Source organism: Coffea arabica, chromosome 2c (assembly GCF_036785885.1).
Source record: "Coffea arabica cultivar ET-39 chromosome 2c, Coffea Arabica ET-39 HiFi, whole genome shotgun sequence".
Taxonomy (NCBI): Eukaryota; Viridiplantae; Streptophyta; class Magnoliopsida; order Gentianales; family Rubiaceae; genus Coffea; species Coffea arabica.
In genome coordinates, this window is record NC_092312.1 from 14,586,281 (window position 1) to 14,613,430 (window position 27,150).

At 34.3% G+C, this 27,150-nt stretch overlaps 3 protein-coding genes and 1 long non-coding RNA gene across 4 annotated transcripts in view; 3 read left to right on the top strand and 1 right to left on the bottom strand.

Moving 5' to 3' along the window:
- The first annotated feature begins 4,943 nt into the window (after positions 1-4,943).
- LOC113723968 (aquaporin NIP1-1-like) lies at positions 4,944-7,622 on the top strand. Its single transcript, XM_027246925.2, has 5 exons — positions 4,944-5,116; positions 5,247-5,471; positions 6,180-6,377; positions 6,945-7,006; positions 7,257-7,622. The coding sequence occupies exons 1-5, from the start codon at positions 4,991-4,993 to the stop codon at positions 7,480-7,482; spliced, it is 837 nt and encodes a 278-aa protein (XP_027102726.1). The 5' UTR covers positions 4,944-4,990; the 3' UTR covers positions 7,483-7,622.
- A 2,182-nt stretch (positions 7,623-9,804) lies between these two features.
- On the bottom strand, positions 9,805-12,541 carry LOC113726225 (seipin-2). Its single transcript, XM_027249821.2, has 2 exons — positions 11,129-12,541; positions 9,805-10,436 (listed from the first exon to the last, which is right to left on the bottom strand). The coding sequence occupies exons 1-2, from the start codon at positions 12,269-12,271 to the stop codon at positions 9,945-9,947; spliced, it is 1,635 nt and encodes a 544-aa protein (XP_027105622.1). The 5' UTR covers positions 12,272-12,541; the 3' UTR covers positions 9,805-9,944.
- Positions 12,542-15,548: 3,007 nt separating this feature from the next.
- On the top strand, positions 15,549-16,502 carry LOC140035060 (uncharacterized). The gene is made up of 2 exons (XR_011839029.1): positions 15,549-15,882; positions 16,037-16,502. It is a non-coding gene; the product is annotated as an uncharacterized lncRNA (long non-coding RNA).
- Positions 16,503-25,323: 8,821 nt separating this feature from the next.
- Positions 25,324-27,150, top strand: part of LOC113726226 (uncharacterized) — a 31,342-nt gene continuing 29,515 nt past the window's right edge. Inside the window, exon 1 of the mRNA XM_027249822.2 lies at positions 25,324-25,741. Within this exon, the coding sequence (XP_027105623.2) occupies positions 25,642-25,741 (100 nt within the window). The 5' untranslated portion in view covers positions 25,324-25,641. The remainder of the gene's footprint in view (positions 25,742-27,150) is intronic.

Genomic DNA, 27,150 nt, shown 5'->3' on the forward strand with positions numbered 1-27,150 from the left:
TGGGATACATCAAAACCAGTAGAGGGCTAAGACAAGGAGACCCCCTTTCTCCTTACCTTTTTTTGATTTGTGCAGAGGGATTATCTCATATGATCAACAGGGAGATTAGCCAGGAGAATGTCACAGGAATCAAAACCAGCAAAGTCAGCCCCCAAATCTCGCATTTATTCTTTGCAGATGACTCATTAATATGCAGTAAAGCAATAGTCTAGGAGGCCAAGCAGGTGAAAGATATTCTACTGGAGTACGCCAAGATGTCTGGTCAAATGGTAAATTTTGAAAAATCAGCCGTGTATTTTAGTAGGAATACTCCATCACATGTCAGAGAAAAAGTGTGTCAAGAGCTAGGCAACATGAGGGAAGCAGGGAGTGGTAGATACTTAGGTCTACCAATAGCTATAGGAAGATAAAAAAATCAAGTATTTGGGTATATCAAGAGCTCAGTCATGAACAAAATGAGAGGCTTGAAGAACAAAATGAAAGGATGGGAAAACAAAATGTTGAGCTCAGCTGGAACGGAAGTGTTGATTAAGTCAGTGATCCAAGCGATGCCCAATTATGCTATGGCTTGCTTTAAATTGCCTAAGGGACTGTGTAGGGATATATGCAAGGGTATTGCGAACTTTTGGTGGGGAAACTCACAACAAGAGAGGAATATGCATTGGATAAGTTGGGAGAAATTATCAGAAGTAAAAGGAAAGGGGGGACTGGGGTTTAGAGATTTGGAAGCATTTAATGAAGCCTTACTTGCCAAGCAGCTTTGGAGAATTATTACCTCCCCAAATCTACTGATGAGTAAGGTGCTCAGAACTAAGTATTTATAGGCTCCAAATGCTCTAGATAGTAATCCCCTCCAATCTGCATCATGGACGTGGAAAAGCATTCATAGTGCATGGAAATTGGTACAAAGAGGTCTGTGGAAAAGAGTAGGAGATGGTTGTCAGATAAACATATGGAAGGATAGGTGGATTATGGGTTCAAGTACAGGCAAGGTATCCACAAGCTGTCCCCTAAATTGCCAGATTCAAACTGTAAATCAGTTAATTAAAGATGGAAGATGGAATGCAGAAATTCTACAACAAACTTTCAATCCAGAGGATATAGTTCAGATACTCAGCAAGCCACTTAGCTGCTTCAAAAGAAAGGACAGGCTATTCTAGAGCTTCTCAAAATCCGGGGTGTACACGGTGAAGACAGCCTATGCAAATGTACTGAAAGATAAGAAAGGAGATAAGAGGAGGAAAAGTGCAGGAGAAGAAACAAGTTGGGAAATCAGGAAGCATAGCATATGGAAGCATCTCTGGAAGCTGAACTTAAAGCACAAGCTAAAACTCTTCATTTGAAGGAGTCTACAGAATAGTTTAGCTACAAAAGAAACTGTCTTTAATAGAACAGGGAAGGGGGATAGAATTTGCAGTGTCTGTGAGGAGGGAGTTGAAACAATGGAGCACATGTTTTTCTACTGCCCAATAGCTCAATCTGTATGAAAAATAGCACCAGTGAGGTGGGAAGGACTGCATGATCTTCAAAATAATATGTGGAGATGGTGGGAAGCAGTGAATTAGGCAGAGGCAATGGCATATGGAAAAGAAAGAATCAACCTAACTGCCAACATATTTTGGCAGATATGGAAAGCAAGGAATAGGACCCATTTTGAACAAAAAAAAGGAGAGGCAAGAGAGATTATTGGGAAGGCGCAACAAGAATGGGCGGAATATGAAGAGGTTGCAGGACAACAAAGCAAGGAACATGTGATAGAAGAACGGGCTGTCCAGCAAGGAAGAATGAGAGATCCACCAAAGGAAGGAGTCATCAGAATCAATACAGATGTGGCAATAAATTCAACTTTGATTAGAACGGGAAAGGGGATAATAGCAAGGAAATGGACAGGGGAGATTTTGAGAGCTAAAGGAGTAAGGGAGTCAAAGCAGGGACAGGCATTAATGGAAGAAACACTAGCTATTAGAATGGCTCTTTAAATAGCAAGACAAGCGAAATGGGAAAAGATAGAAGTGTTGTCAAATTGTAAAGCAGCAGTTGACATGATTTTCAGCAACAATGTCCAGGACGATCATTTAGCAACCGTTCGGGAAGACATTGAGGACCTAATGAAAGGTTTTGAACAGTGTATAGTTTCATTTGTGTCTAGATCAGCTAATGTAGGAAGTCATAGGCTAGCAAAATTTGCAACACAACTAGTTAATGACATTCATTGGGAAAACAACTTCTCAACTTGGTTAGTAGAGGCAGCCAACAATGACCGGAAGGCTGAGACTTCTTTTTGTAATTTTGTAATTAAGTCCTTGTACTATCAAGTGAATATATATAATATGACATCTAACGTTTGAGGAAAAAAAAATTAATGACCATCCTTTACATTGCGTACGGACGGCCTAAATTTTTGTTTACTCACTGTTGACCGTCCTTTACATTTCGTACGGTCAGAATTGATTACTTTATATTTGCCCCACAAAATCTCAGTCCTGGCTCCGCCCCTGATATCTATGTTTTCAGAACCGGACCGGATAGTGACTCGGCCGAGATCAGGGATCAATAGGTTCGACCGGAGGTTGATAGGGGTCGAATCGAATGACGTCATAAATAAAAATTATTTAAAAATTAAAATATTATATATATAATATCTAATAATATATTGATATTAATAAAGGTATATTCATATATATTTGATGTTTCAAATATATTTAACAAGAAAATACAAAGAAATTAGAACAATCAAGTAGCAATTTATATTATTTAATAAATATTAACAAGTTTAGAATTAAAATTATGAATTTAATTGAAAAATAACATCAAATTTTAGGGCAATATTTATAAAGTATCAAATATTTGAGGTATATCAATAAGTTTTAACAATTTAGGGGGTCAAAACATAATATTAAAAAATTTGAATTTTTAAAAAAAAATTACTGTTGAACCGGAAAAATCGATTTTTTTCTGATCAAACCCGTTTTTTGATCGGATTTTAAATTTTCAGTTTTTTAATATGACTCGGACCGACTATCTAGCCGGTTTTCGGTTCGACCGGCCGGTCCGATCCGAGTTTTAAAACAAAGCCTGATATGCATGACCAGACTTGAATATGTCCTTCCTGCCCATTATTCTGTACCAAGTGACCTCATCATCAGAGTCACCTCTTCAAGAAAATGGGTCAAAAGTATTGAACTTTCTTCATCATCATCCTGGAGATTAAAATTGTTGTTTTTCCCTCAGTGCGGCAGCAAAGTATCAATAATAATGTTTTGAATACTTTAAACGAAAGGAATGTGCATTGTTAGCGGTTGTCATTGGAGAGAGAAGCTCAGGCTACAGTCTGTATTGGGAAAATAGGTGTGTAAAGCTTCGATGCTGCCTTTGCCAAAGATTAAATAACACCGACTTTGCTTTCAATGCCTTTCAAGTGAAAAGCATTGTCCTCAAATCTTCTGATGGCTACAAATTAATCCAAGTTTCAAAATCTGGCAGAGAAAGGCAAACTGGACTGTTGTAGTCAGCGCCATTCTCAGAATCTAGCTGTCTCTAGGCAGCCATCAATTTGCAGCCTTGAACATTATAGCAATAGTTTTTTACTTACATCGAGAAGCACTTGGCCCAAGGATTCTGACAGGTCACTCCCTGTTTTTCACTGACGAAATTACCTAAATACAGACATTGAATTTGTTTGGATAAGAGTTTATTTGAATGATTTATTTGAGATATTTACTATAATACTTTTTATGATCTGATGATGTATGTGAGATAAAAAAATGATTGGGAAAATAAAAAGATGATTGGGATTTGTGAGAATAAATTTTGCAAATCAAATTATCTTTGTCCAAACAAACTCATTATTTTTTATGTTACAAACTTCCCCTCGCATATTTTTGTCTTCCTATACAGTTTATTAAATGTGAAGAGTTTTTTTTTCTTGTTCATACATTAAAATCACACGCGACCTAACATGTGAATGTATATGTTAATAAGTATTATTCTTTCTTATAGTTATGCACATTCTCTAAGTAATTTTACTTTTCTAAAAATTTAATACCTAAATTACTAAGCATTTGTTAGATATACCTTTAAGTCTATTATTTTTTCTGGTCAAGGTACTAAGTTTAATTTTTTAAAGCAATATAAAAAAACAAAAAAATACTTTTGGGCAAAACAATAATCTTTTTATTTTGATTTAGGCAAAAAATTCGTTATAGTCTATGCATTTCAATGACTTTCAATTTTAAGGTATTTGATTTTTTCCCCTAATTTTATCACCTTTTTGTTCAAGATTATGTATGTGTTAAGGTGTGGTGTTCCTAGTTTTCGTGGGAGTAGATATTAAAGGTATCTTTGTTTAATCGGTCGGGTAGTCTGGAGGTAAGGTGTCGTTCCTTTCTATGTATTTTTTATTTTTTATAATAAAAGCTGGGTTGGCATCCCACCCCTGTGTATGGGGTTTGCCAAATATATATATATGTGTGTGTATGCGCGCGCGCGTGTGTTCTTAGCAAATATCCATGAAGTTTGTCATCTATAACTTTGGTTAGTTTTAAAACTCAAATTATTTAAGCATGGATGTTTCGGTAATTTCAATTGATGAAAATTCTGAATTGGTTACTCTACCCGCCTATAAGCCCCTCACCTTCCCTTAATTGGAGTCCAGGTCAGAAGAAGAGATATAAAGTGAGAGGCTATACTGGCCTAAACAAATTGCAGAGAGTGAAAATCATTGCCTGTGTGTTTCTGGGTACATTCGTTTACCATTTGAAGGACGCGGAAATGTGGCATTTTAATGGTAAAGATGAGTAGATGATGACGATGGAACTTTATAAATTTTTGTGAAGGAAGTATGACTTTGCATCTTACTGTACCCGAGTACACGTGAGAATATACTTGAAAAGACCATATAAATAGCAGACTTCCACTTCCAACATTTATGTCCGTCAAAAATTCACATAGTTAGAGTGAGACATTCCAATTTTGTATAGAGAAGTCCGCAATGGCAGACACATTAGAGACTAATCAAGACCATGATATTGTTGTGGAGGTAAAAGATGAGTATTTAGCTTCCAACAAATCTAACAACTCTTCAGGCAGTATGGTACCTACTCAATTTCTGCAACAGGTAATCCTTTACAGATTCTTGTGTTCTTCAACCAACATTAATTCAATCCAAGGAGATATTCAATTAGACTATTGCATTTAATATCTCAGTCTTGTTTACTGATGAAACATGCCTAAATCCAATATTGCAGTTAATGGCTGAGCTAATAGGTACTTACTTGCTGATGTTCACTGGATTTACTTCAATTGTGGTGAATTTGGGCATGGACAATATTGTCACTTTCCCAGGAGTAGCAATCCTGTGGGGATTGGATGTAATGGTGATGGTTTACGCAGTTGGACATGTCTCTGGAGCTCATTTTAATCCTGCTGTCACCATTGCTTTTGCCACATGCAAGAAGTTTGCATGGAAACGGGTAAAATAATTAATGTCAAGCATGCGTTTATTTATTTATTTTAGGTAAGCATCAAGCATGCATTTATGCAAAAACTTTTTCAGAGTTAAATTAATTATCATGCCGAATCTAAGTCTCTTTTTTGAGCGCCGAATCTAAGTCTAGAGTTTCAAATGAAATTTGTACATGTTTACTACAAAAGTTTATTTCTGTTTAGATAGTTCTTCTAGTTAAAAACATTTCAAGCACATATATAACATCATAGAGTCGGATAATTCTGCAGACTAGATTAATCTTTCTTTATCCTGATAGTATATATATTAATGGTTTGGATGCATGTTGTCCTGCTTGTATATATATATTTCTAGTGCATAAAAAATTAATCCGAATTCTATTATCTTTTATAGGTTCTATTGTTCTATATTCCCAATATAATATACTCTCTGTATAACCTAAATGAGTAGAAAATATGAAATTCTCAGATGTTAAGATCCATGTTTAGCTGGAAACTACTGAGATTTGTAAATCTAAGATCAACACGTTAGAATAGTGTTTTGCATATTGAACATAAACAGCCAACAACATTTGGATTTGACAACCCAAAACTTCATGAAAATTATGAATTTAGAAAAAAATATTTTTTTTTTTTGCCACCCAAATGTGTTTTCTTGCACCTCTTGCCCTTAAATCTCTTATTCCTGCCACTGAATCCACCTTTCACCATTGCAGGTACCTGCTTATATTTGTGCTCAACTCTTCGCATCAACTCTAGCAAGTGGAACCGTCTGGCTTGCTTTTGGCGAAGAACATTATCAATCTGTAGGCACCCTTCCGGTGGGGTCGAACATCCAATCTTTACTCTTGGAGTTTCTGATAACATTCTATCTCATGTTCGCTGTGTCCGGTGTTTCCACTGACGAACGAGCGGTCAGTGCAAGACCTCATCTCTTTTTTCTCTTTATATAGTTTCATCAAACGATGATTTCTTACTTATAAACTAGTCACCATAAGTGCCATAAAACTAGAATAAGAATAGTTACGTGAAAAATGAACGTTGGAAAAAGGTATTTAGGGTAACCGTTGATGCTCAGAATCGAGTGAGATGAGATTGGCTCGATCTGGGGTGTGAATAATGGATGCCTGCTATCGAGACAACCTTAATTTCCTCGATTCCAGGCGTCAATTATTTAGTACAGTTGCTCTATCTATTGAACCAAATCCCAACCATTTAATTAACTTTCTAGATCGAGCCAAGTTTACTTTTTTTTAATCCAGAGTGTCACTTGTTCAGTGCAGTTACTCTTAACTGTTACACCAAACTCCAACCCTTTTAGTTCATGCTCTAGATCAATCAAGTCAACCTTATTTTGCTTGATGCAAGATATCACCTTTTTACCCTTGAAAAAGTATTACTTTTTGACGCATCATTCTCTCTGTTTTTCAAGAGCTGTTCTATAGCTTATTTGTTGATTCTTGATTTTTCATCATATGCAGACACCAGAACTCGCTGGAATAGCTGTTGGAGCCACCGTCACAGTTAATTCTTTGCTTGCCGGGTACTAAATGGTCCCTTCAATAGCTGATTAGTACCTAAGATCGATCAACACCCGAATCACCCAACGAAGCAGGATAATATATATGTTGATGGTTTCATTGAGTTGAATTAATAAGTGGACGTGCTGTTGGATGATTAAAACGTTGCTTCCTTGTGCCTAATGAGAAAGAACTTGGCAGACAATTTTTTTTTTTTTTTTTTTTTTTTATGTTTCATACTTGTGTGATTGATAAATTACTTTTAAATGACAGGCCAATTTCAGGGGCATCAATGAATCCAGCAAGGAGTTTGGGGCCAGCAATCGTATCAAATTGCTATACTGGAATATGGGTGTACATTGTTGGTCCTATAGCCGGGGCGTTAGCTGGTTGCTGGGTTTACAACATTGTCAGGTTAAAAGACAAGCCGCCCAGTACTGAAACTGTCAATAGGAATTCACCATTCAGAATGCGAGCAAGAATGATCAGCAGCCTCTAACTGTATTTCACATTTTTTTTTGATTCATCGCTCAGAATGCGAGCAAGAACGATCAGCAACCTCTGATTGTTTTTCATTCTATTTTTTTTTTTTGTGTGTCTGCAATGGTGAAAATAAAGGACGTCTGATGGACTTTCGTACCCTTTTTGTTTGGCATGCAGACCACCAAAGACTTCAGAGTTGAATTATTCCGTATTCAAACTGACTTGCCTTTTAACCTTTACTTTTAATTGTTTCCATTCTTAATTTCAAAGGAACACAAAGTAGTATCGCCCACTAAGAAGTTCAGCTGAAATAAGAAAATCAAAGTAGCCATCATCTTATTAATGGAAACTTTAAACTAAGAGGTGATGAAATAGAAAGGACAATCTAACATACTTTGCTAATCGAATGGAGCCTTTTTGTTGTTGCTCTGTATGCCAGAAATACAAGCATAAAGGTGAAACTGCGATAATAGAATTGAAAACAGAGAATATTGGACTTCATGGTGCCTTTGTTTAGGATAATAAAACAAGGACATAGGCAAAAGGGTGCAACTAAAGTCCCATTTGTGCTGTAAGTTGTTCAAGACAATCATCTAACCACACATTCATATGCATATGCTGTTCGACATCAATGCTTCGCGTCTTCTTCCAAGCTCTTATTTACTCCCTCCGTCCCAACCAATTTATTTGACTGCACTTTAGGAGTCTTAACTTATTACGTATAGTGAAAGAATCGCACGTTGGTGGATCTTGTGTTTCATGTTTTGCCCATAATGATGGTGGTGCAAAAAAAAACAAGAATTAATCTTTCCTAACAGTGTATACACTATCAACATTGAATGAATGATAACTATGTAAAATTGGATGAAATTCAATTTTTACACACATGTTATGAATCCAACGATGATATTAATGAGTGTGTTTGGACAGCCAATTATTTGGCCAAATATATTTGCTGACATCACCATTACAATTTCCAATACACCTTTTTATCTTCCCAATTACCTTTTTATCTCACATACATCACATCACAAAAAGTGCTACAGTAAAAATATTTCAAATAACTTACAATCCAAACACACTAATTGTATACACCGTCAGTGTAGGAAAGATTTACTCAAAAAAAAAAATGCAAGAATTTGCTTGCTCAAGGACATCTGGGGTCTATGAGGTTGATGTTTTCCCAATACACAAAAATAAAAATTGAACAGGAGATATGTGGAGGCGCGCATGCTATCTCGCGACCGTGAATTAGGTTTTTTTAATAAGGCTGATGGGTCCACAAAGAAAGCGTACATAACCTTACAAACTAGGGTAAAAGGCAGAAAGTTGTGTATGAAAGTTAGAAAGTTGTGTGGTAAGATTGATTCATAATTGACACTTTTGGAAGTGACAAAACACTTTTGACAATCCAAATGGAAAGCGCACGACAAAGATGGATGGAGTAAAAGTTTCTTCTAAATGCCAAACAATGACCAGTGAACACTCGAGTTATACACACAATAGATGCCACCGTCAGCCAAAGACAGGAAAGAACAGACAGAAGATCATCTAAGAAATTACAGCTGGCTCCAAAGTCACCAACGCGCAAATTCCATGGACATAACTACACGAATAGCCATAAGTAGACTCCCCTCTTAACTTGAGTATTCCATAGCCCAAATCAGTATCATAACAAGAAGCTAACAGAAGAAAATCCCTAATCTAAACCAACATAATGCAATTTCATTCACGTTTCAGCCCATTTAACTTTCTCTGTTTCATCATCCAGTAAGAACAAGGACAAAGTTGAAGAGATCAACCAGGATAAAGAAGTGGTATTGGTTTGTTTGGATAGTAAACTTATCTCAAATAACATTTCGCTTGCATCATAAACACATTTTCCAACCCACCTTTTTATATTTCCAATCACATTTTTATCTCAAATACATCACATCACAAAAAGTGTTACAGTAATTATTCCAAATAATATTTCAAATAATACCCTATCCAACCAAACCCACATCTGGTTTTAAAGCAATTGACGCCCCTGAACAAAAATGCAAATTATGTTCAGACAATTTTTCCTTTTTCCCTCATTTTTCCTCTTCACACTCTTTCCAGGATTCTGCATCTATTGCAACACAAGTGGCAACTAGCCACTACTTACATAACTTCAGGCAGAAGAAAATAAAAATGCCAGGCCATGCAGATTTAGATCAAGCCAACACAGACATTGCGTTTTCATAGCAGTGACTGCAAGATGCATAATAATTCTAGCATTTGCATTGTTGCTTTCAACACTATAAAATATTTATCTCAGATTTAAAGGTTAGTCCTATAAACTGTCCAGAACAAGTTTTGAGAAGGGAAGTGGTTGTAATTTATTAAAGCTACCTTTTACTTGCCCGTTATCATATACAAACAGATTCGAACCTGTCAATCACAACAGTTAAAAAAAAAATTCTATCTTTAACAACATCGCCAAATTAGCCAAAATCATGCACCCAGCGAACTTTGAATTGAATCACTGTTTTGTGGTGGACCATTTCTAGTACGACCCAGATTTACTCTTGGGATGATTATAGAGTTGCAGCAGAGAAGAGTAAAGAGCAGCTCAACTGTAAATATTGTCATGCTAACCCAGATAAACAATGTTCTTCTCCAGTACCATACAATTCTTTTCAGTAGAGGTTGTTCTGATTCCAGTGTTAGAGATGCAGCATATATTTCAGGAACGCCTGCACCATGCGCAAATTGAGCCCGTTGTTCAATAGTCACCCTTAAGCAGGAAGTTGGTCTACCACCTTCAGTAAAACCTTTAAACCTTATGATCAAATCTTGGGACTCAGATGTATAGCCAGTAAGGAGCGGAGCAACTTTGAGAAAAGTTAATAAGAGGCGAATAGGCCTGCTTTTAAACGGCAGCATGCAGGGGTGCCTAGAGCTTGCAAGAGCTTTACCATCAGGATCAAGAAAATCCACTCTGACCTTCAGAGAAAGAGAAATAACTCAATCACTGGATCCCAAGTAAGCAATCACATAAAAACAACACGACACTCAAAAAAAAACAAGCTTTCAGGGTTTAATATCCTCCATACTTCAAGCAAAAAGAAATCCCAAAAAAAAAATTCTCAATGAGCTTCATGTTCTTGACTTGGTATCAGTTATCTGGTAAGCCAGAAGCACACTCCGTGGAACCAGAAATGGACGAGAAGAAGATTCAGATGAAAGAAAAATAAAGGAGTTATAACACCATCGTATGCATAAAAGTTAACTTCGCTGACAGTGGAGATAGAATAAGGACACTAAGTCTGTAATGCGGTGGTCTTGAAAATGTTACTCAAACATCAGAAGAGTGCTTTCAGTTCACATCCATAATGGGAAGAATCCACACAAGTTAATGTAACCAGACCAGTTGGTGTATCTGGCGAATGGACAAGTGAAATAAAAATGACATAAAACCAGACCAGTTGAAGCAAGTCAGCTGGAACAGGTTCTTCCTAAATAAGAACCAATAAAAACGCATTCTGAACCAGATTTGAGAATGACATTGATCTATTTATGCTGTGACAGATTCTTTGAAGCAGCAATTATCTTAACTCAAGAAAACATTACTACTCTGAACTTCAGCAAGAAAGGGATTCCCAATAATGAAGCTTCATAATATCTAATCTACATACCTGAAAGATCCCAAGATTCCGATTGTAGTCAGACTCGGGCAATGTCAGTGAAACAGTAACCTGCAACTTATGATCAAGAGGTATAACCCGCATTCCGTCAAACTTCAAAACATCAAAGTTTTCACTAGACTCTATCCCACAATCTGGACCAGGACACCCTATTATCGGCACATATGCTATTGGACTCTTCTGTGTATAATCAAAATTCAAACTTTCTTTTATTCTAACGGGTTCCTCCACCGCAGCATTCATCAATATACCTCCCACAACAAACGCGGATACCAACAATACGACCAAAACAACACATACATAAACCGACCACAACAGTCCCCATACAAACTTCAAACCCAACTCCAACAACGATTTATGCTGTCTAAACCATTCACTGACAAATGATGAAACATTCCCAAAGAAATTACCGAAAATTCTCAGTGCTTTTCGAATCAAATACTGTCTCCCTCGCTTCATATAACCAAAAGGATCCATTACGAACATGTATGAGGTATAAATAGCCCATACTGGAAAAGTAAAGAAACTAAACAACAAACTGAATTGAAACCCAATTGCTTTTATTACTAAACCAACTAGAACCATCAAAAAACTCGAATCCCCTCCGTGTGTTCTGCTTAACCCCGAATTTTCTTCAAAATACTCTTCATCTCTTTCATTATTCGTGTATGACATCATCGAATTAGCCTTACTTTCCCCGTCAAAACCCTCACTTTCACCATTTTCAACTTTTCCCGATCTCAAACTATGCTTAATTTCATCTATTTTCTCCAAATTTAAAGAAAAAATTCCATCTTTCTCCCCATTCTCCTTCAACTTCTCAGAAAATCTAAGCATAGCATCTCCAGAAGTAACATTATTCTTCTCAAAACTTACCGAGTCCTTCCGGGAAGTGAATCTCCTGCGGCGGAGACTCGCCGGAGACGATTTCTCCGGCGAGGGCTTGGTGTCAAGAGTAACACCTGAAACAGATGATGATGACACCTTAGCATCGGACTCAATCCGTCCGGGAAGAGATTCTACGCAATCGTAGAATGGGAATTCATCACAAGCATCAAGAAATTCTTCTTCTTTTCCGTTCTCTACGTAGCCGTTTTCATTGCAGGATTTCCCCTCCTCCATTGCAATAGGCATTCGTACAAGAAAAGAAATGTATCTATCAACCTACGTATTTATCTCGGCGAATATACCAATTTTGAGATTTTCCTTTCCTTTTCTTTTCTTTTCCCCCAGTGGAATTATTAGGGTTTGGCACAGGAATGGGGAAGGAGAAGATGAAATGTCCAGAAAAAATAACAAAAGAAAGGAAGGGGAAATTTTTTTTTTTTTTCTTGGAAAAGGGGGAAGTTTCTGTTTGTACGTTTTGTTTTGTAAGTTGTACTCCAGAATTCTTAGCGGAGTAGCTAAAAAACGTGGAGTTGTATACGTTTTCGGTTGCCAGCAAGTTCATCCTTATCACTTGCGCACGTATGGCTCTACGGAAGCGCAATTATTTATCTGGCTTAATTTCACTTAACTCCCTGTAATCAGCGTAAAGTTGTACTCTGCTCCCTCAAAATTATTTTATCAACGGTTTACCCCTTAAAGCTAATTATTAACTCAAGCAAACCACCCTTTCTTTATTGCAACGTAGAGGCAGAAGGAAGAAGGCAGTGAAGGTGGCCTTCTTGTCCACATCTCCGGTTGGATGAATGGAGCGTTGTGAAAATGGTGTAAGTGTAACCCGTAAACATATTTTTTTAATTATTTTTTATTTTATATATATTAAATCGCTATCTTACATTTTTTTTTTTGCAAAAATTTTTAAAAATAGCGATCCATACAAAAGCTTTTCAAAAAGCTAAACCAAATTGAGGACAGTAAGGATGAAGGGAACAACCTAGGTTACGAAGAAAAAACATATAACCTGAACATGGGTATGTCCAATGCCTTTAAAAGGAATTTTTTTTTTAGAAGGCTAGTAGCTCGCCACAATAGCGCAATCATCGAGCTCGCCTCTCTGCATTCACATTTACGTTCACATATGGGGATGTGCATCGAATTCGAATTTGTTAATTCAAAAATTTGAATTCGGAATTTTTTGAAATTTTCGTATAAGAATTATTGATCAATTTTGATTTTGAATTCACCAGTTCCGATTTCGATTTTGATTTTGAATTCAATTCAAAATTCGTAAATTCCGAGTTCGGAAACTTTTTTCCTTTTTTTTTCATTTTGGTTATATGTATTGTTATATAATATAAATTTTATATTACATATATTTTAAAAAATATCATTATATACATATATATATCAGTATACATATTATAAAATGAAATTGAAATAAAAAATATTATTATATATATAAATAAATAAATATTAATATATATATATATATATATATATATATATATATATATATATTATGAAACGAAATTGAAATTGAAAATTCTGATTTCAAAAACTCTATTATCGAATTCGAACCAAATTTGCCTAATTCGAAATCGAAAATTTCGATTTCAGTGTCGAATTCCGAATTATCGATTGTGAAAATTTTAAATTCAATTCAAATTCAATCGATAAATCGAAATTTTTCGATTTTGCACACCACGTTCACAGAGGTTCTTTGCTTTTAGCGTATCATCTTTTCAATCCAAATTCAAAGAGTATAGCTAACCTATGATTGCCTAATATCATATTTGGTACTCTCCCATCTGAAATATTAAACTTCTGGACTTCTATCTAAATCAAGCATTCCAGGACATGAAATGCGATGAATATGTACGTCTCTCCCATAATACATGATACATGGGACCTCTTTTTTTGTTTCAAATGGTACCCAATAAAAAATGTTTGTAACCACTAATGACACTTAATGAAAAAGACCGATCGAATAAAAATTGAAAATTCTCAAAATAAGACCAATACAGGCCATCTATCATTGGCCGATGACAAATCATAAGATAAACCGTCCATGTTACCAACCAACCATTTCAAAGAATGCCTTTGGCTTGCCCACGTAGAAAGCCTGAACTCTCGGACAAAACTGCCATAGTTTATTTTGGATTGTTATTTTAAGAAGGTTTTGTAAAAATATATATATATATATACTGTAGTGATTTGATATATGTAAGATAAAAAAAATAATTAAAAAATATATTCATGAAAATCGTAAAAAAAAAAATTTGTGTTAGTAATCACAATCTAAGTCCAGACTACATAAGTCCATGCATCGGAAAAGCTATCTTCTTTATATTCAAGTTCACCGTAGAACCAATTGGGGAAAAGGAGAAAAGAAATAGAAGAAATGAAAAATTTTAGAGAACAGAGACAAGACAAGAAAGGATTTAGCAAACGGAGATGTCAACTCTTTCGAGAACCAGTGCTCTTCAGAGATGGGTGGCTCCACGCATAAATCAATGTTCAAATAGAGCTGACAAATAAACTCAAAATCCAACAATTCATCCGGTCCGTCTATTAATTTTAAAGGATGAATTGGATCAGTTGGGTAATGGATTTTGTTGAGTTGAATAAGAACAATCCAACTTATTTATTGGATGGATTAAATTTTTTATTTGGACACCCAATATCTAACCTATTTAAAAATAATTCAAAATAATAAATATAAGATTCAATACACATATGTCCAACCACTTGCATTTCGACATGTGTTAACAATTTATTGGCCAATTTGTACTCACAATTCTCATATATATGTTTTCAATCAATTTTTTTAATTTTTATTTGGGAATTTCGCCAATTCGGTCCCTAAACATTTTCACTTAAATCAATTTCGTCCTTAATGAAATATTTTAACCAATTTAGTCCTTGAACTAGTTTTTTACTTCCAATGTAGGACTTTTCACTGCATTTTACTCAATTCTCGTGGACCAGCAGGGTATAATTGTCACATTGATTTAATCTTCTGCAATTAGCTGACAAAACAGATTAGAGATCATTACGAGGAAGAGATCACTAGCTGACAAAACAAAGAAAAGAGCCTGATGTCAACTAGCGCCTGCACCCTTACTCTTTTCCGGTTCCTTGGTCTTGTGAGGAAGAGATGGCACAAGCCGTCGGAGCAAATGGGATCAGTGGGTTCAAAAGAACAGTTTGAACAAGTAGGTGAATTGAGGTAGTTGCAAAGAGGAGAAGTGCAGGGAAGTGGGTGGCAGCGGTATGTGCAGGAAGAGGGGTTGCTGCAGGTGCATTCCTCCTAATTGAAAAAGGCAGTGAGGTCAACGAGTAGTTTTGTGGGCTGCTGGTAAGGGGTTCTCAAGTAAAGTGACAAAAAGTGAAGTCGAGTGGAAGGATCCTGGAGAATGGGAGCTAAAACAGCTGAAGAAGAAAGGTGAATGCATAGAAATGGAACATAAAGGTCTGTACTCTATACATTGATAAATCCAGTACCTCAACTTTTGAGACTTGAGAGTGTACAATAAAAACATGCATAAAAAGTCTTTGAAAGTCAACCAGCTACGCTAGGCGACAAAGTTTGTTGAGAGGCTCTTCCACCTCCTCCTTTAAAACGCAGGCCCCGTTTGAAAACTCATTTTTCTACAAAAAAAATTTCAGAAAAGAGCAATTAGAACGGCAGCTGAGCATCTCTAATCTGATCTGAAACCTGAAGAATAATGGGAAGAGCCCCTTGCTGTGAGAAAGTGGGGATAAAGAGAGGGAGGTGGACGGCTGAAGAGATGAAATCTTGACCAAGTACATTCAAGCCAACGGAGAAGGTTCCTGGAGGTCACTACCAAAGAACGCAGGTACCCCTGTGTACATGATACTGCTATCTTCGTTCACAAACAATTTCACCAAGTTATAGTTATTTGAGTTCTCCATTATTATCATATCAGCAACAAGGCCTGCCCTTGAGTATGGAATTAATACCTTTTTTGTGTCCATTTTGATCGCTTGAAGGACTACTTAAATGTGGGAAGAGTTGCAGATTGAGATGGATCAACTACTTGAGGTCTGACTTGAAGCCACACCCTTGGATCAACTAATTTATTTATAATCTGTATAATCTCAATATAGTAGTTTATATGCAAGAGAGCATGAAAAGAAATTATACTGATTACCCGATGTGGCTCGTTTGTGTTTAGATTTGGACTTCTTGTCTTTAACATCTCCAACTAGCAAATTAGCAATTGGATTGCCCATTCCTGGATGATATATGAAGCTGCCATGAGGTCCTTGGCCGTTGTAGTCTTTGTATATTCATTGTTGCTTTGAATTGGCTGGGAGTGGGGTCTGGAATATGTTCTTTGCTTCCGTTCATCTTTTGGCGATGCCGTTGTGTGTGGTGGCTGACTATTCCCCCTTGTATGATGAGAAAAAGACAGAGACAGACAGGATTATGTGATGTCCTCTTCGGAGTTGGGAAGGAGGAATAAATGAAAAAAGAAAAGGGTGTGGCTCCGGTGATAAATATACCTTTATGTGATGATCTCTAATCTGTTTTGTCAGCTAATTGCAGAAGATTAAATCAATATGACAATTATACCCTGTTGATCCACGGAAATTGAGTAAAATGCAGTGAAAAGTTCTACATTGGAAGTAAAAAACTAGTTCAAGGACTAAATTGGTTAAAATATTTTATTAGGGACGAAATTGATTTAAGTGAAAATGTTTAAGGATCGAATTGGCGAAATTCCCTTTTTATTTAAAAGAAAAAAAATTGAAATAAAGACTCATGCATATTTTACTTTTATAGCAGTAATTAAACTTGCCCAACTTATATAATGATTTATTATGTCTTTTAAGAGTATGCTTTTTTCCTCCTTTTTTCATTTTTTATTTTTTGTCGTTGCTCTCAAGTTGCTACTTGATTCTGTTTGTTAATATTTCGTGTATGTAGAATAGAGTTTTAAATTTGTTCTAATTGCATTTTTTTTTATTTTTCTCTAACTTGTTTTATTTCATTGTTAATAATTCCTCATCAATATTATAATACAACAAATTATACGTCTTAGTTACATTTTTTTTTTATACAAAGGAGAGACAAAGGCCTCTTAACACAATACTAAGCGCGGGATTGTTACCCAATTACATTAGCTCCTAATAGTTCACTGAGTCCTGTCAGTGGTTCTTCTATCAGTCTATTTCGTTGTTATAACAGGATTGCTTCCTTTGCTAGCCAATCTGCACATCTATTCCCTCCCCTCTAGGTGTGTTGCAGTTTGCATGACCATTCTCTATTCTTCACGTCTTATCTGCTTGACCAAGTTATGATAAGGCGATGTGGCCGTTGCTTCTACTATCAGCTCCAATCCCACTTTCGAATCCGACTCTATGATTACATCCTTGTACTAGTGTTTTGACCCGTGCTATGCACGGGTTATATTTCAAATCAAAATAATATTTTATATATTTATATATTGTGTTACAAAATAATAAATATATATAATAAAATTTTTAAAGAAATGCATGCTTAATATCTTGAAAAAAATTGTAATTTATAATGATTTACATGATAAAAGAATTGTTAACGCATTTAAGGAGAGAGTTAGGTTGGGTGGTAAGGTGAGAAGAGTTTTCTAAAAAAAAGTCAATTTATCAATATCCAACAAAACATATTACTATGTTATACCCATATATCAAAACTTGTAATACAAAAAAATAAATTATAACCAATTTATTTTCTTCCATTTTTAGAAAAAAAAAAAAGATCTTTCTCCTATCTTGTGCCCCTAAATTTGTTGAATGTATTTCGATTAACATTTTTCATAAACTTTAACGTATATTTTAAAGAAAATTCTCCGTACTATGTGTTTTTAGTGTTCTTAAAATTATTAAAAATCACTATCATTTCTCTCTTTTCTTATACGCCAGTTAGTCATCAGATGCCTCCTACGACTTTTATACCTTCTACCATGGTACCACCCTTTCTATTATTATTATTTTTTTGTCATCTCTGTCATATCCCTGCAATCCCTGTAATCCATATTTCTTCTTCAACCTTTCCTGCTACTTTTTAACACCTCACCATTTTCTTCCCTCTCGCTCCTCCCCCTATACCTAACATATAAATTCATATTCCTACGATTCAATATATTTAACTTTACCTATCATAATAAAAATATAAAATTAAAAATTAATTACAATGGTTGCAATTATTAGTATCTAAAAATGGAAACGAAAAACTGACAATATCTATAATATCCTCAAGTACTACAATCAATTCATATATATATATATATATATATATATATATATATATATATATATATATATATATATATATATATATATATTTTAACATAGCAAATACATATTTATATATGAAGACAGTAATAAGAATACATAAAATAACTAATGATATCATTAGTGTTTGGGTTTTACACTCTTATTCAAATCTAATGTTAAATTACAAATTAAGTAGTATTTTAAGGTTGAATGTTCTACATCTTTCTCTTAAACTATAATATTACTTTTTTAAAATTTTTTGGTAGAACTGGTGTTGTTATTATCATTATTTTTTATCAAAAATGAATATTTCAAAAGGCCAGTGGTACTTTGTTTTTTATTTAGTGATTTCATGAATGGTACCATTCTTGATTTTTTAAATCCACGACATTATTTCCTTTTTGTTTTCTATTTAATTTTGCCCTTTTACTTAGGAATGCTAAGTTTAAAGAAAAAATATTATCATTTACTTTTTTACTTTTACTAAGTTTGGCAATATTTTATTTTTATTTACCCTCCCACTAATAAACTTCAAACCAAATTCCTATATAAGCGGAGCTACTACTTTTTTAAATTAGAAAGGCATGGGAGCCACTTCTTACTTAAGAAAATGTTATTTGCACTCAATTTTTTATTATTTGCAATTCCATCATTTATTTTATCATATAGTCTAATTATTGAAACTTATATGATCAAAATGATTATTGGAGTGTGAATAACAAAAATTGAGTGTAAATAATCTTACTTATTTAAATTAATAAGAAAGCATGAATGGATGTTATATTTGTTATCTTTTCTTATGGTCTTATGGAAGTTTTAATTGTTGTAAAATTATAAATAACACAAGGCAATCGAAAACGTGATGGGTTGAAGTTCAACACCCCCTTAACTTTATATTTAGCTGCACTTTACCCTTCAACTTTACATTTAGTTGTACATTTGTGATTTTTTTGAAACGTGATTGTAATTTGCAAAACTCATTTGTAGGGGTGGTTATAGGGTTAGTTTGGGGATAAATATTTTTTAATTATAAAAATGTAATATTGTATTAAAATAGCATACGAATAAGCATTTGTCTTTAATTATGGAGTAAAAAGGATTTAAAGTATAAATAACAAAGTATAAACAGTTTATGAAGTAGATAGTGGAAATGTTTTAAATTTTAAATTTGATTGGTGATAGGGTTAGTTATAACCCACTACTTTTTATGTATTAAAATAAATACAAAAATCTAGAAAAAAGAATAAGAAGTTTAGAAGCCATTTAGAGGGTCTCTGATAAAAACCCCTTCCTCAATACATATAGATATAGATCCTTTCCCCCATGGCAGTTGCATTCCTTTAAGAATTCCCCAAAGCTCTACTACTATGTTGGTTGCCAACCCTATACTCTCTGCAAAACCTTCGAACCATATCCCTTTCTCATCCCTAATGAGCCCTCCTACTCCTACTCTTTCAGGGTTTTTTTTCTGAGGCGCCATCTACATTTACTTTAATAACTCCTTCAATTGGCGGAATCCATCTTATAAAACACTCCTATTTTGGTGATCTGCCTCTCCCATTGATAAGTATCTTTTTTGCTTGTTCTGCCATTTGCCTCAAAGCTGATAGAGAAATCTTGAGGAAGCATTCCTCTCCTTCAATAGCAAATTTGTTTCTAACTTTCCAAGCATGGTATACAATTAGTTGGAAAATCAACTGCCACGTCACTCTCTCCCCAGCTCCTTTACCATTTTGCTTCTGGTTCCAGTCTAACCAATCAATTGTACTTTTGTTGAAGAAATCCTCCCAATAATGTGGGAACACCAAACTCCTCCAAATTGATTTAATCTTGGTATGGTCCCTGAGTGCATGGAGTGTGGTTTCAGCATTCTCAATGCACATTGGACATTTATCTTTCGGTATCAAATGTCTTCTTTTTTTTCTCTCTTTGTGTAAGTAATTTGCCATGTCGAATCAATCACATTAGGAATTGCCACCTCTCGGGGCCTTCTGTTTCCGGATCCTCTCCTACCCATTCTTTCTTGGATCCAAATCTTCTTCTTCCAATGTGAGCTCATGTGCTGAAGCTGATGTGAAATTTCCTCTTAATTACATTTTCAAGCATAATATAATATAGCATACAATAATTTAAGTACATAGAATATTACAACTTACAATAAAGTAGATATAAATAGTAAAAGTATTAAATAAGTTGTGTTAAAATAAGTTTCAATCAATTAGTAGTATTAAAAAGTGTCAAGTCAGCAAATTTTTTTAGCTAATCTATTTAAATGTACAATTTATTATCTAAAATTTACAATACAAATAATATAAAAATTTATTATATTTATGATGTGTTTTCAAGGAGTTTAAGAAGTGAGTGTGTGTTTGTGTGTCTGAAAGTGTGTTAGTATGTGAAAATATATTTATACATGTGAAAATGTGGTTATGTGTGTGAAAAAAAAATCTTTTTGTATGTTAAAATATATGTGAGAAATGTTATAAAACTAATAAAATGAAATACTATAATCGGAATTGAAATATGAGGGAAATGAGTAGAGGAATGGAGAGTGATATTCTTATATTCTAATAAGATACAAAAGTCCTTCCAAAGGGTGTCAATGTACCTCTATATATAGGTACTACAAGATCAAAGGTACATAAATCCTATTAAACATCCACAACTACAATAATATGAAGAAACTTATGAAACGGTTTCTCCACTACATGAATAGATTTATGGATTGTAACTTCTATACATAATGTAGCCATAAATCATGAATTAATCTCTTGGGAATACAAAGGGACATCCATACTTTTAATTGTTTCATAACAAGAAAGTTTATGTATCAAAATATATTAATTAATATGCATTATGGGTTTAAGATGATCCAATATGACCCAATTCAAAATCAACCCAATCTAAAGTTAGGTGAGATAAATATAACCCATTTAAGTGAAAAACCAATATCAACTCGTCCAACCCATCCAATTGTGAGGTATACATTCAAAGTACCTTTAAACCCACATATAGTAGCAAAATTGGTGACTTTTCTTCTTTTACTTCTTTGAAAAAAAAATGCTAGTTGCTTTGCTATCCAAGAACATAACAAAAAAGTCTTTTATCCCTTTTATGTTTTATTGAGTGCATAAGCGAACCTGCAATTCCTTTGCCTTTTTCTTCTCTTTTTTGTCTTTCCTTCTTCGTGTGGACATGCTACTAATTTTTTTCTTCCCTTTTTATATAATTTATTTTTCAAAGAAGGATCAAGAGCAATTTACCACTTACCTCTTTGATGACTAGATTCCATGACATGTCACTACTTTATTCTATTTTGTTCCAAATATTTATATAAGCATTTTTTTTTTGTTTTCTGTACCTTAAATAATAGTTGGGGATCCATGAAAAAGGTTTAAATTTATAATGCTCAAGTAAACGTAATTCAGAATGTGGGGATGAGATCAAAATTTTATAATGGCTCCCACCTCTAATTTTTAATGTACTTATCCTCTGTCCAGAATAGCGAAAGCCTTTATATGAATCTACTTTTAATGAATTGATTCATCATCACTATGGATCTATATATAGTTTAAGTACTTGATTGAATGTGCTTTGAATCAAAACTTCAGTATTTTCACTGTTTTGGAAGAGATCTTCTCCCTCCATCTTTTGGATGGCAGTAAATCTAGGAAGCCAAATGAATCTTTCTCAACGCAGGCATCGCAAAAGCGGAATGTATGTTTTGACGGTTTTGGTAAGGCTTCTGGGGTGGTTGAGAACAAGTAATGCGGCAAAGAAAAGCCGAAAAGGGGTTTGTAAAATATAATGGAAACAATAATGTAATAAACCAGTACTATGTTGGACTAATTTTAGCAAGTTTCTCTTGCTTCAAGGCTTTTGAATATGATAGAAAATATTTCTCCTGATTGCTAGCGAAATGGAAGACCAAATGTTGAATATCCTGCAATAGAATTCCCATTTACTTGTGTAATGGTATAGACCAAATGTAGGAAATTCAACAATATATGCTTCAGAAAATATGAATAGCAGAGAGATTTGGAAGAGATTTTTCTGGAAAAAATGGTTGAATCGGATATAAAAGAACAAAAAAAAAAAAAAATCACCAAATCCATGAGTTTGGGGCAATTAGTAAACGAGTTGCTAATGCTAATAGAACGTGGTAAGTTCTATTGACTTTATGATCGAAACAAATGTTGCAACCAATCTTGTATGAGTCCGGTGATGATACGTTAAAATCCCCCTAGAATTTTGGAATTAGATGCCAATAATGCGGCTAGTCCTACTTCTAGGACTTTTCTACTTCAGCCAGGAAAACAATCAATCCAACACATGGGAAAAAAAAAAAAAACTTTCATTCTACTGCATCATCGCTGTCACACAATTGGGTTCTTGAAATTTTGCACTAGACTCGGTCTCAATATTCACTTCAATCGTTTCACATTTTTTGTCAAGTTCAAGGGAAACCCTACGAGGAGGAAAGGAAAAAAGAAAGACTTGAAAACTGAACTAAAAACGTCGACATAGCAATAATCTAACTAACGTTCTGCTTCAATAAAGTGGAATCTTGGTCATCGGACTTCATTTTTGTTGAACTTTCTACTCTTATCATTTCATTGCTTTTGTTTGGTTGAAAGGGCTTCAAACCTAGGTAGGTCTATGCAAATTCTGTCCCCATACTTGGAACCTAGGTTTGGTAAAAGCTCAAAGCAAGTTCTTAGGGCAAAGCCTGTGGTTTGGCACAAAAATGGTTACAGGTCATACAAGAACAACGAGAAAGTCATTTTAATCTCAGCTTCTTAAATTTAAACACGTTTTTCTGTTTTTGCGGGAGCCTACTAATTAGGGCTTAGCCGGCCTAATTAGTTGGATGTCTTATTGTCAAGAAGGCTTTAGGAGTGTTTGGATACAAAATTTTTCCTAAATAATATTTCGCTTGCATCATAAACACATTTTCCAACCTACCTTTTTATATTCCCAACCATCTTTTTATCTCACATACATCATATCACAAAAAGTGCTACAGTAATTATTCCAAATAATATTTCGTAAGATTTTTTTTTTCTCCTCTTGACATGTTTTATTGGATATGTTTGCAACAAATGGTAAACTAGTACACTCCTGTCAATTTTTACTGAAAGATTAATATCCAACAATTAGATGCATGCCTTGTATATCTTCTTGACGAATTAAATGTTCACAAAAAAACAATGATTAATTCAAGTGATAAAATGGCCTTTTTTTTTTTTTTTTTAAATCACCCGGGTGTCCATCACTACTTTTACATCATCTAACCCTCTGCCCACTAGATATTTGATGCAATGCACCAAAAAAAATCTTACCTCACCTCACTACTATCTTAGGTCCAGCAACTAGGCTAAGGTAGGTCTCATGTATTATGTGTCCACTGCTTGAGCAGCCTAGACAATCCCTTACCCCACTCCACGACCTTTTTGTCTTTGATTTTAGACATAATCCGAATCATGATATTTCTTGCTTAAAATTTCGAGGGGGGAAAAATACAGAATATGATTGATCAAATGTCCTATGAGACATTTTACCTTCAATTATCTTTTCTAGTTAGCCAATGACTATATATTTTAGACCAGTCTTAATGATAATGAAAGGCCAAGACGAGGGATCGAGTATTTCATGAATAAGATTGTAAAGTAAAATTAGTTCAAATTTATTGTTTTTGTTCATAATTACGATACTTGTTTCTGTTTTTTTTAATACTTAAGTTAATTTCCAATAGTTAGAGAAGACTCTTAGAATTTTTTTTTATTATTGCTTCCAATTTCATATTTTACGATTGATTGCGGGATGATAGGGTATAAAAAGATGTGAGAGAAAAAAGAAAAAATAACGACATTTACTCGCGATAGCACATCGATTTTGTTGACATAAAATAAAGCAAGAGTAGTGGTGTCGAATTAGCCCATCTAATATGCTTTTTAGCGGACGTAGACCGGTGTGATTAAGTTGCCTTTAATTGTAATCTTTAGCTTTTGAATTTTGGGCGTCTAACTCATGATTCAAAGACGTGAGGCACTTTTTGTATTGGTGGCAAAGAACCGGTTTTCTACATATCGTCCAATCCAAGAATGTCCCAGGTGTACAAACAAAACAGCACCATTTATCCTTTAGTTTCGTAATTCTATTAAAATTGGTTACAATAGAATCCTCATTTCTTAAGAATAAGGGTATTTTTTTAAATTTAATTTTATAGAATACACTGATCTTTTCTATTTCATTTCAAAAGTTAAATATCAGAAAGAATAAAATTCCAGCAATTTTTTTTTAAATTTAAAGTTTCATTAGGCTACAATATTATTGTTAGACAATAAAATGTTGTGCTAAAAACATATTATTGTCAGAATCACACCATTGATCCCCTAAAAGCATAGGCTGAATTTTACGTCGTTTGCCCCTAGGCCCCACAACTAATGGGCAATTAGAATTACACGTTTTTCCCATTTGATAATACAAACGGAAAAAGTCTTATATGCCCTTCAATTATGAGTATCACAATTTTTTTTTTTTTTTTGGTTTTCTTTTCTCTCTTATTGCATTTTTAGTATGATTCTACTTTCTCCCTTGTCTTATTAGTTTTCACACTTTAAAGAAATCTTATTTACTTAATATATAATTTTCATTGCAACTATTCATGTTATTATTTTTCACTTGATTATTGCTTCATCATATATCTTCCTATGCCCTAGCAATAAACAGGTTTCGTCAATGATGCCTACATATAATTAGTTCATATAATCAGAAACTGATTGTGTCTAAAAAACGTAGGAGTATTAGTTTTAATTTAAGCAACTAAATTAATAAAAAGATCCAAGTAAGCAATTTGTTGGTGGCAGGGGTATATGGTTTACTCGGCCTATTAACAAGTTAATAAATAGCACAAAAAAATACCAACAAAGTTAAATAACACAAAAAAAAAGAAAAAAAAAGAGAGAAAATAATGAATATCCTTTAGCATGCCGGTCAAAACCTGTTCGAGTATAAACAATTTTTAGTTGACCAGTGCCGTTCTCCCAAGTTCCAACTGGTTTTCAGTTTTTCAGAATTAGATCCTTACTAATAACGGAATCCCACGTGCTTTTTCCCATCCATTTTCATATCATATTATCATCTGTTCCTCTCTTTAATGCCTGCCAACGTTTCATCCACAGTTTTAGACCCCACTTGGAAGTATTGGGATCCCAACAGAACTCACACTTGAGCATCATTTAGAAAGTTTTCCAAACTAATTCTCGCTCAATATATCTTTATGAGTTAATCCATGTAATATTAGTGTATTATGAACTTAGTTTTGTAGCTTGAAGATGGATTCAAGAATGGCTGCTACTTCATGGACTCCTCTTCTTGCTTTCAGCCTTTTCATGTTGTTGGGTTTTTCTCAATCCAAAGTCCCCCAAGAAGAAGGTGATTTTTTAACTTCAGTTTTAATTTTTTAATAGTTTCAATAGTTTTTTAACTTCTGCCTTTTCATCCCTAAAGTTTTATTTTTGATACGTTACTTAATACAATTTGATAAGTCTGCATTCCTGAAGATGAATGAAAAGATTTAAGATCAAAGAAAAAGTAGAGGCTTAATTTTCTTGGAAATTTGGAGTTCAGTGTTTCAATGTATGGCATGTTTGTTCTGAACTTTGTGCTGCTATGCAGAGTCAAGGTTGGACTGCCATATATCGTACATCTCTATTGCCCCTTTTTTCTTTTTTTCTTTTTTTCTGTTGAAACATACACTGAAGGAAGGAAATATGTGAGGGAAGACAGAGGCTATGCGTAAATTACAGTATTGCATATGGCATTTTTCAGATGAGAGGAAAGGTGGAAATTTGTAATGGTAGGTACTTTGGCTCTGTATTGCCAGAAACCCCTAGTAAATTTGGAACTGGATTTTACCATCTTTGATGTGGATCATCAATTATTTGACAATTGTGACGTCCAAAATTTGGTACTAAATTAAGCAAGTATATATTTGCTCTATCTATTGTTTGTTTAAGTGGTTGCACAAAAGTCATAGCATTGAGAAAGATTATTTATCTGCTTCCTCATAATTGAAGAGTTTATATATGATAATTTAGGAAAGGACTATTTTTTTCTCCATATTACTGAGTAACGCCAAGAATTGTTTTACATTTTGGGTGAGGTTTCCTATTGTTGCACATTCTGTGATAGGTAGCTTTCTACATTATTGAATTGGTTCCTCATTTTTTTTCTTTAATATAGTAACCTTAGTCTGGCTTTTTGGTTCATTTGCTAATCTTGTTTGAATCCTTTTTTATTTGTTAGGTAGCTGCAATGATTTTGTATACATACCTTTGGCTAATTTGCAAAGACAGATTTCTTGTAAAGTAGTCGATTACCCCATGTTCTGATTTGTTGGCAAGCAAGGAATACTTGTGTTCAACTTCAACATACTTTGATATTCTAAATGACATAACTCAAACTTCTACATGCTAAAATGTAGAATATCATTATCTTTCTTCATTGACTGGGCTAATGTGTAATTGTTTTCCAGGAAGTGTGTTTATGATATGATGTCATTATGCATACCACATAAAACTGCTCTTTTCAAAATATTTTGTCGATCGAGCGGCTCCCCCTCATTCCAATCGTCTAGCCCTCTTCATGAACTTATGAAAGATTATTTCAGGTGTATATTCAATCTCTGGAAGATGTTTCTATACTTTCCAGTTAATGACATGATGCACTTAAATATGCCTGAAGGGTGGCAATAGAAGAAAACTAGCTCGGGTGTCTAAAAGCCTTAATTATGAATTTCACTGAGATGGAATATAGGAAGTAAGATTTGGAGGACTCAGAAA

Bases quoted from the DNA above. Each gene is read 5' to 3' on its own strand.
- LOC113723968 (XM_027246925.2), top strand. From the start codon at position 4,991: ATGGCAGACACATTAGAGACTAATCAAGACCATGATATTGTTGTGGAG. The intron at 5,117-5,246 runs GTAATCCTTTAC...CCAATATTGCAG, and splicing joins CTACTCAATTTCTGCAACAG to TTAATGGCTGAGCTAATAGG. The intron at 6,378-6,944 runs GTCAGTGCAAGA...CATCATATGCAG, and splicing joins TTTCCACTGACGAACGAGCG to ACACCAGAACTCGCTGGAAT.
- LOC113726225 (XM_027249821.2), bottom strand. From the start codon at position 12,271: ATGCCTATTGCAATGGAGGAGGGGAAATCCTGCAATGAAAACGGCTAC. The intron at 10,437-11,128 runs GTATGTAGATTA...CTTTCTCTGAAG, and splicing joins GGAATCTTGGGATCTTTCAG to GTCAGAGTGGATTTTCTTGA.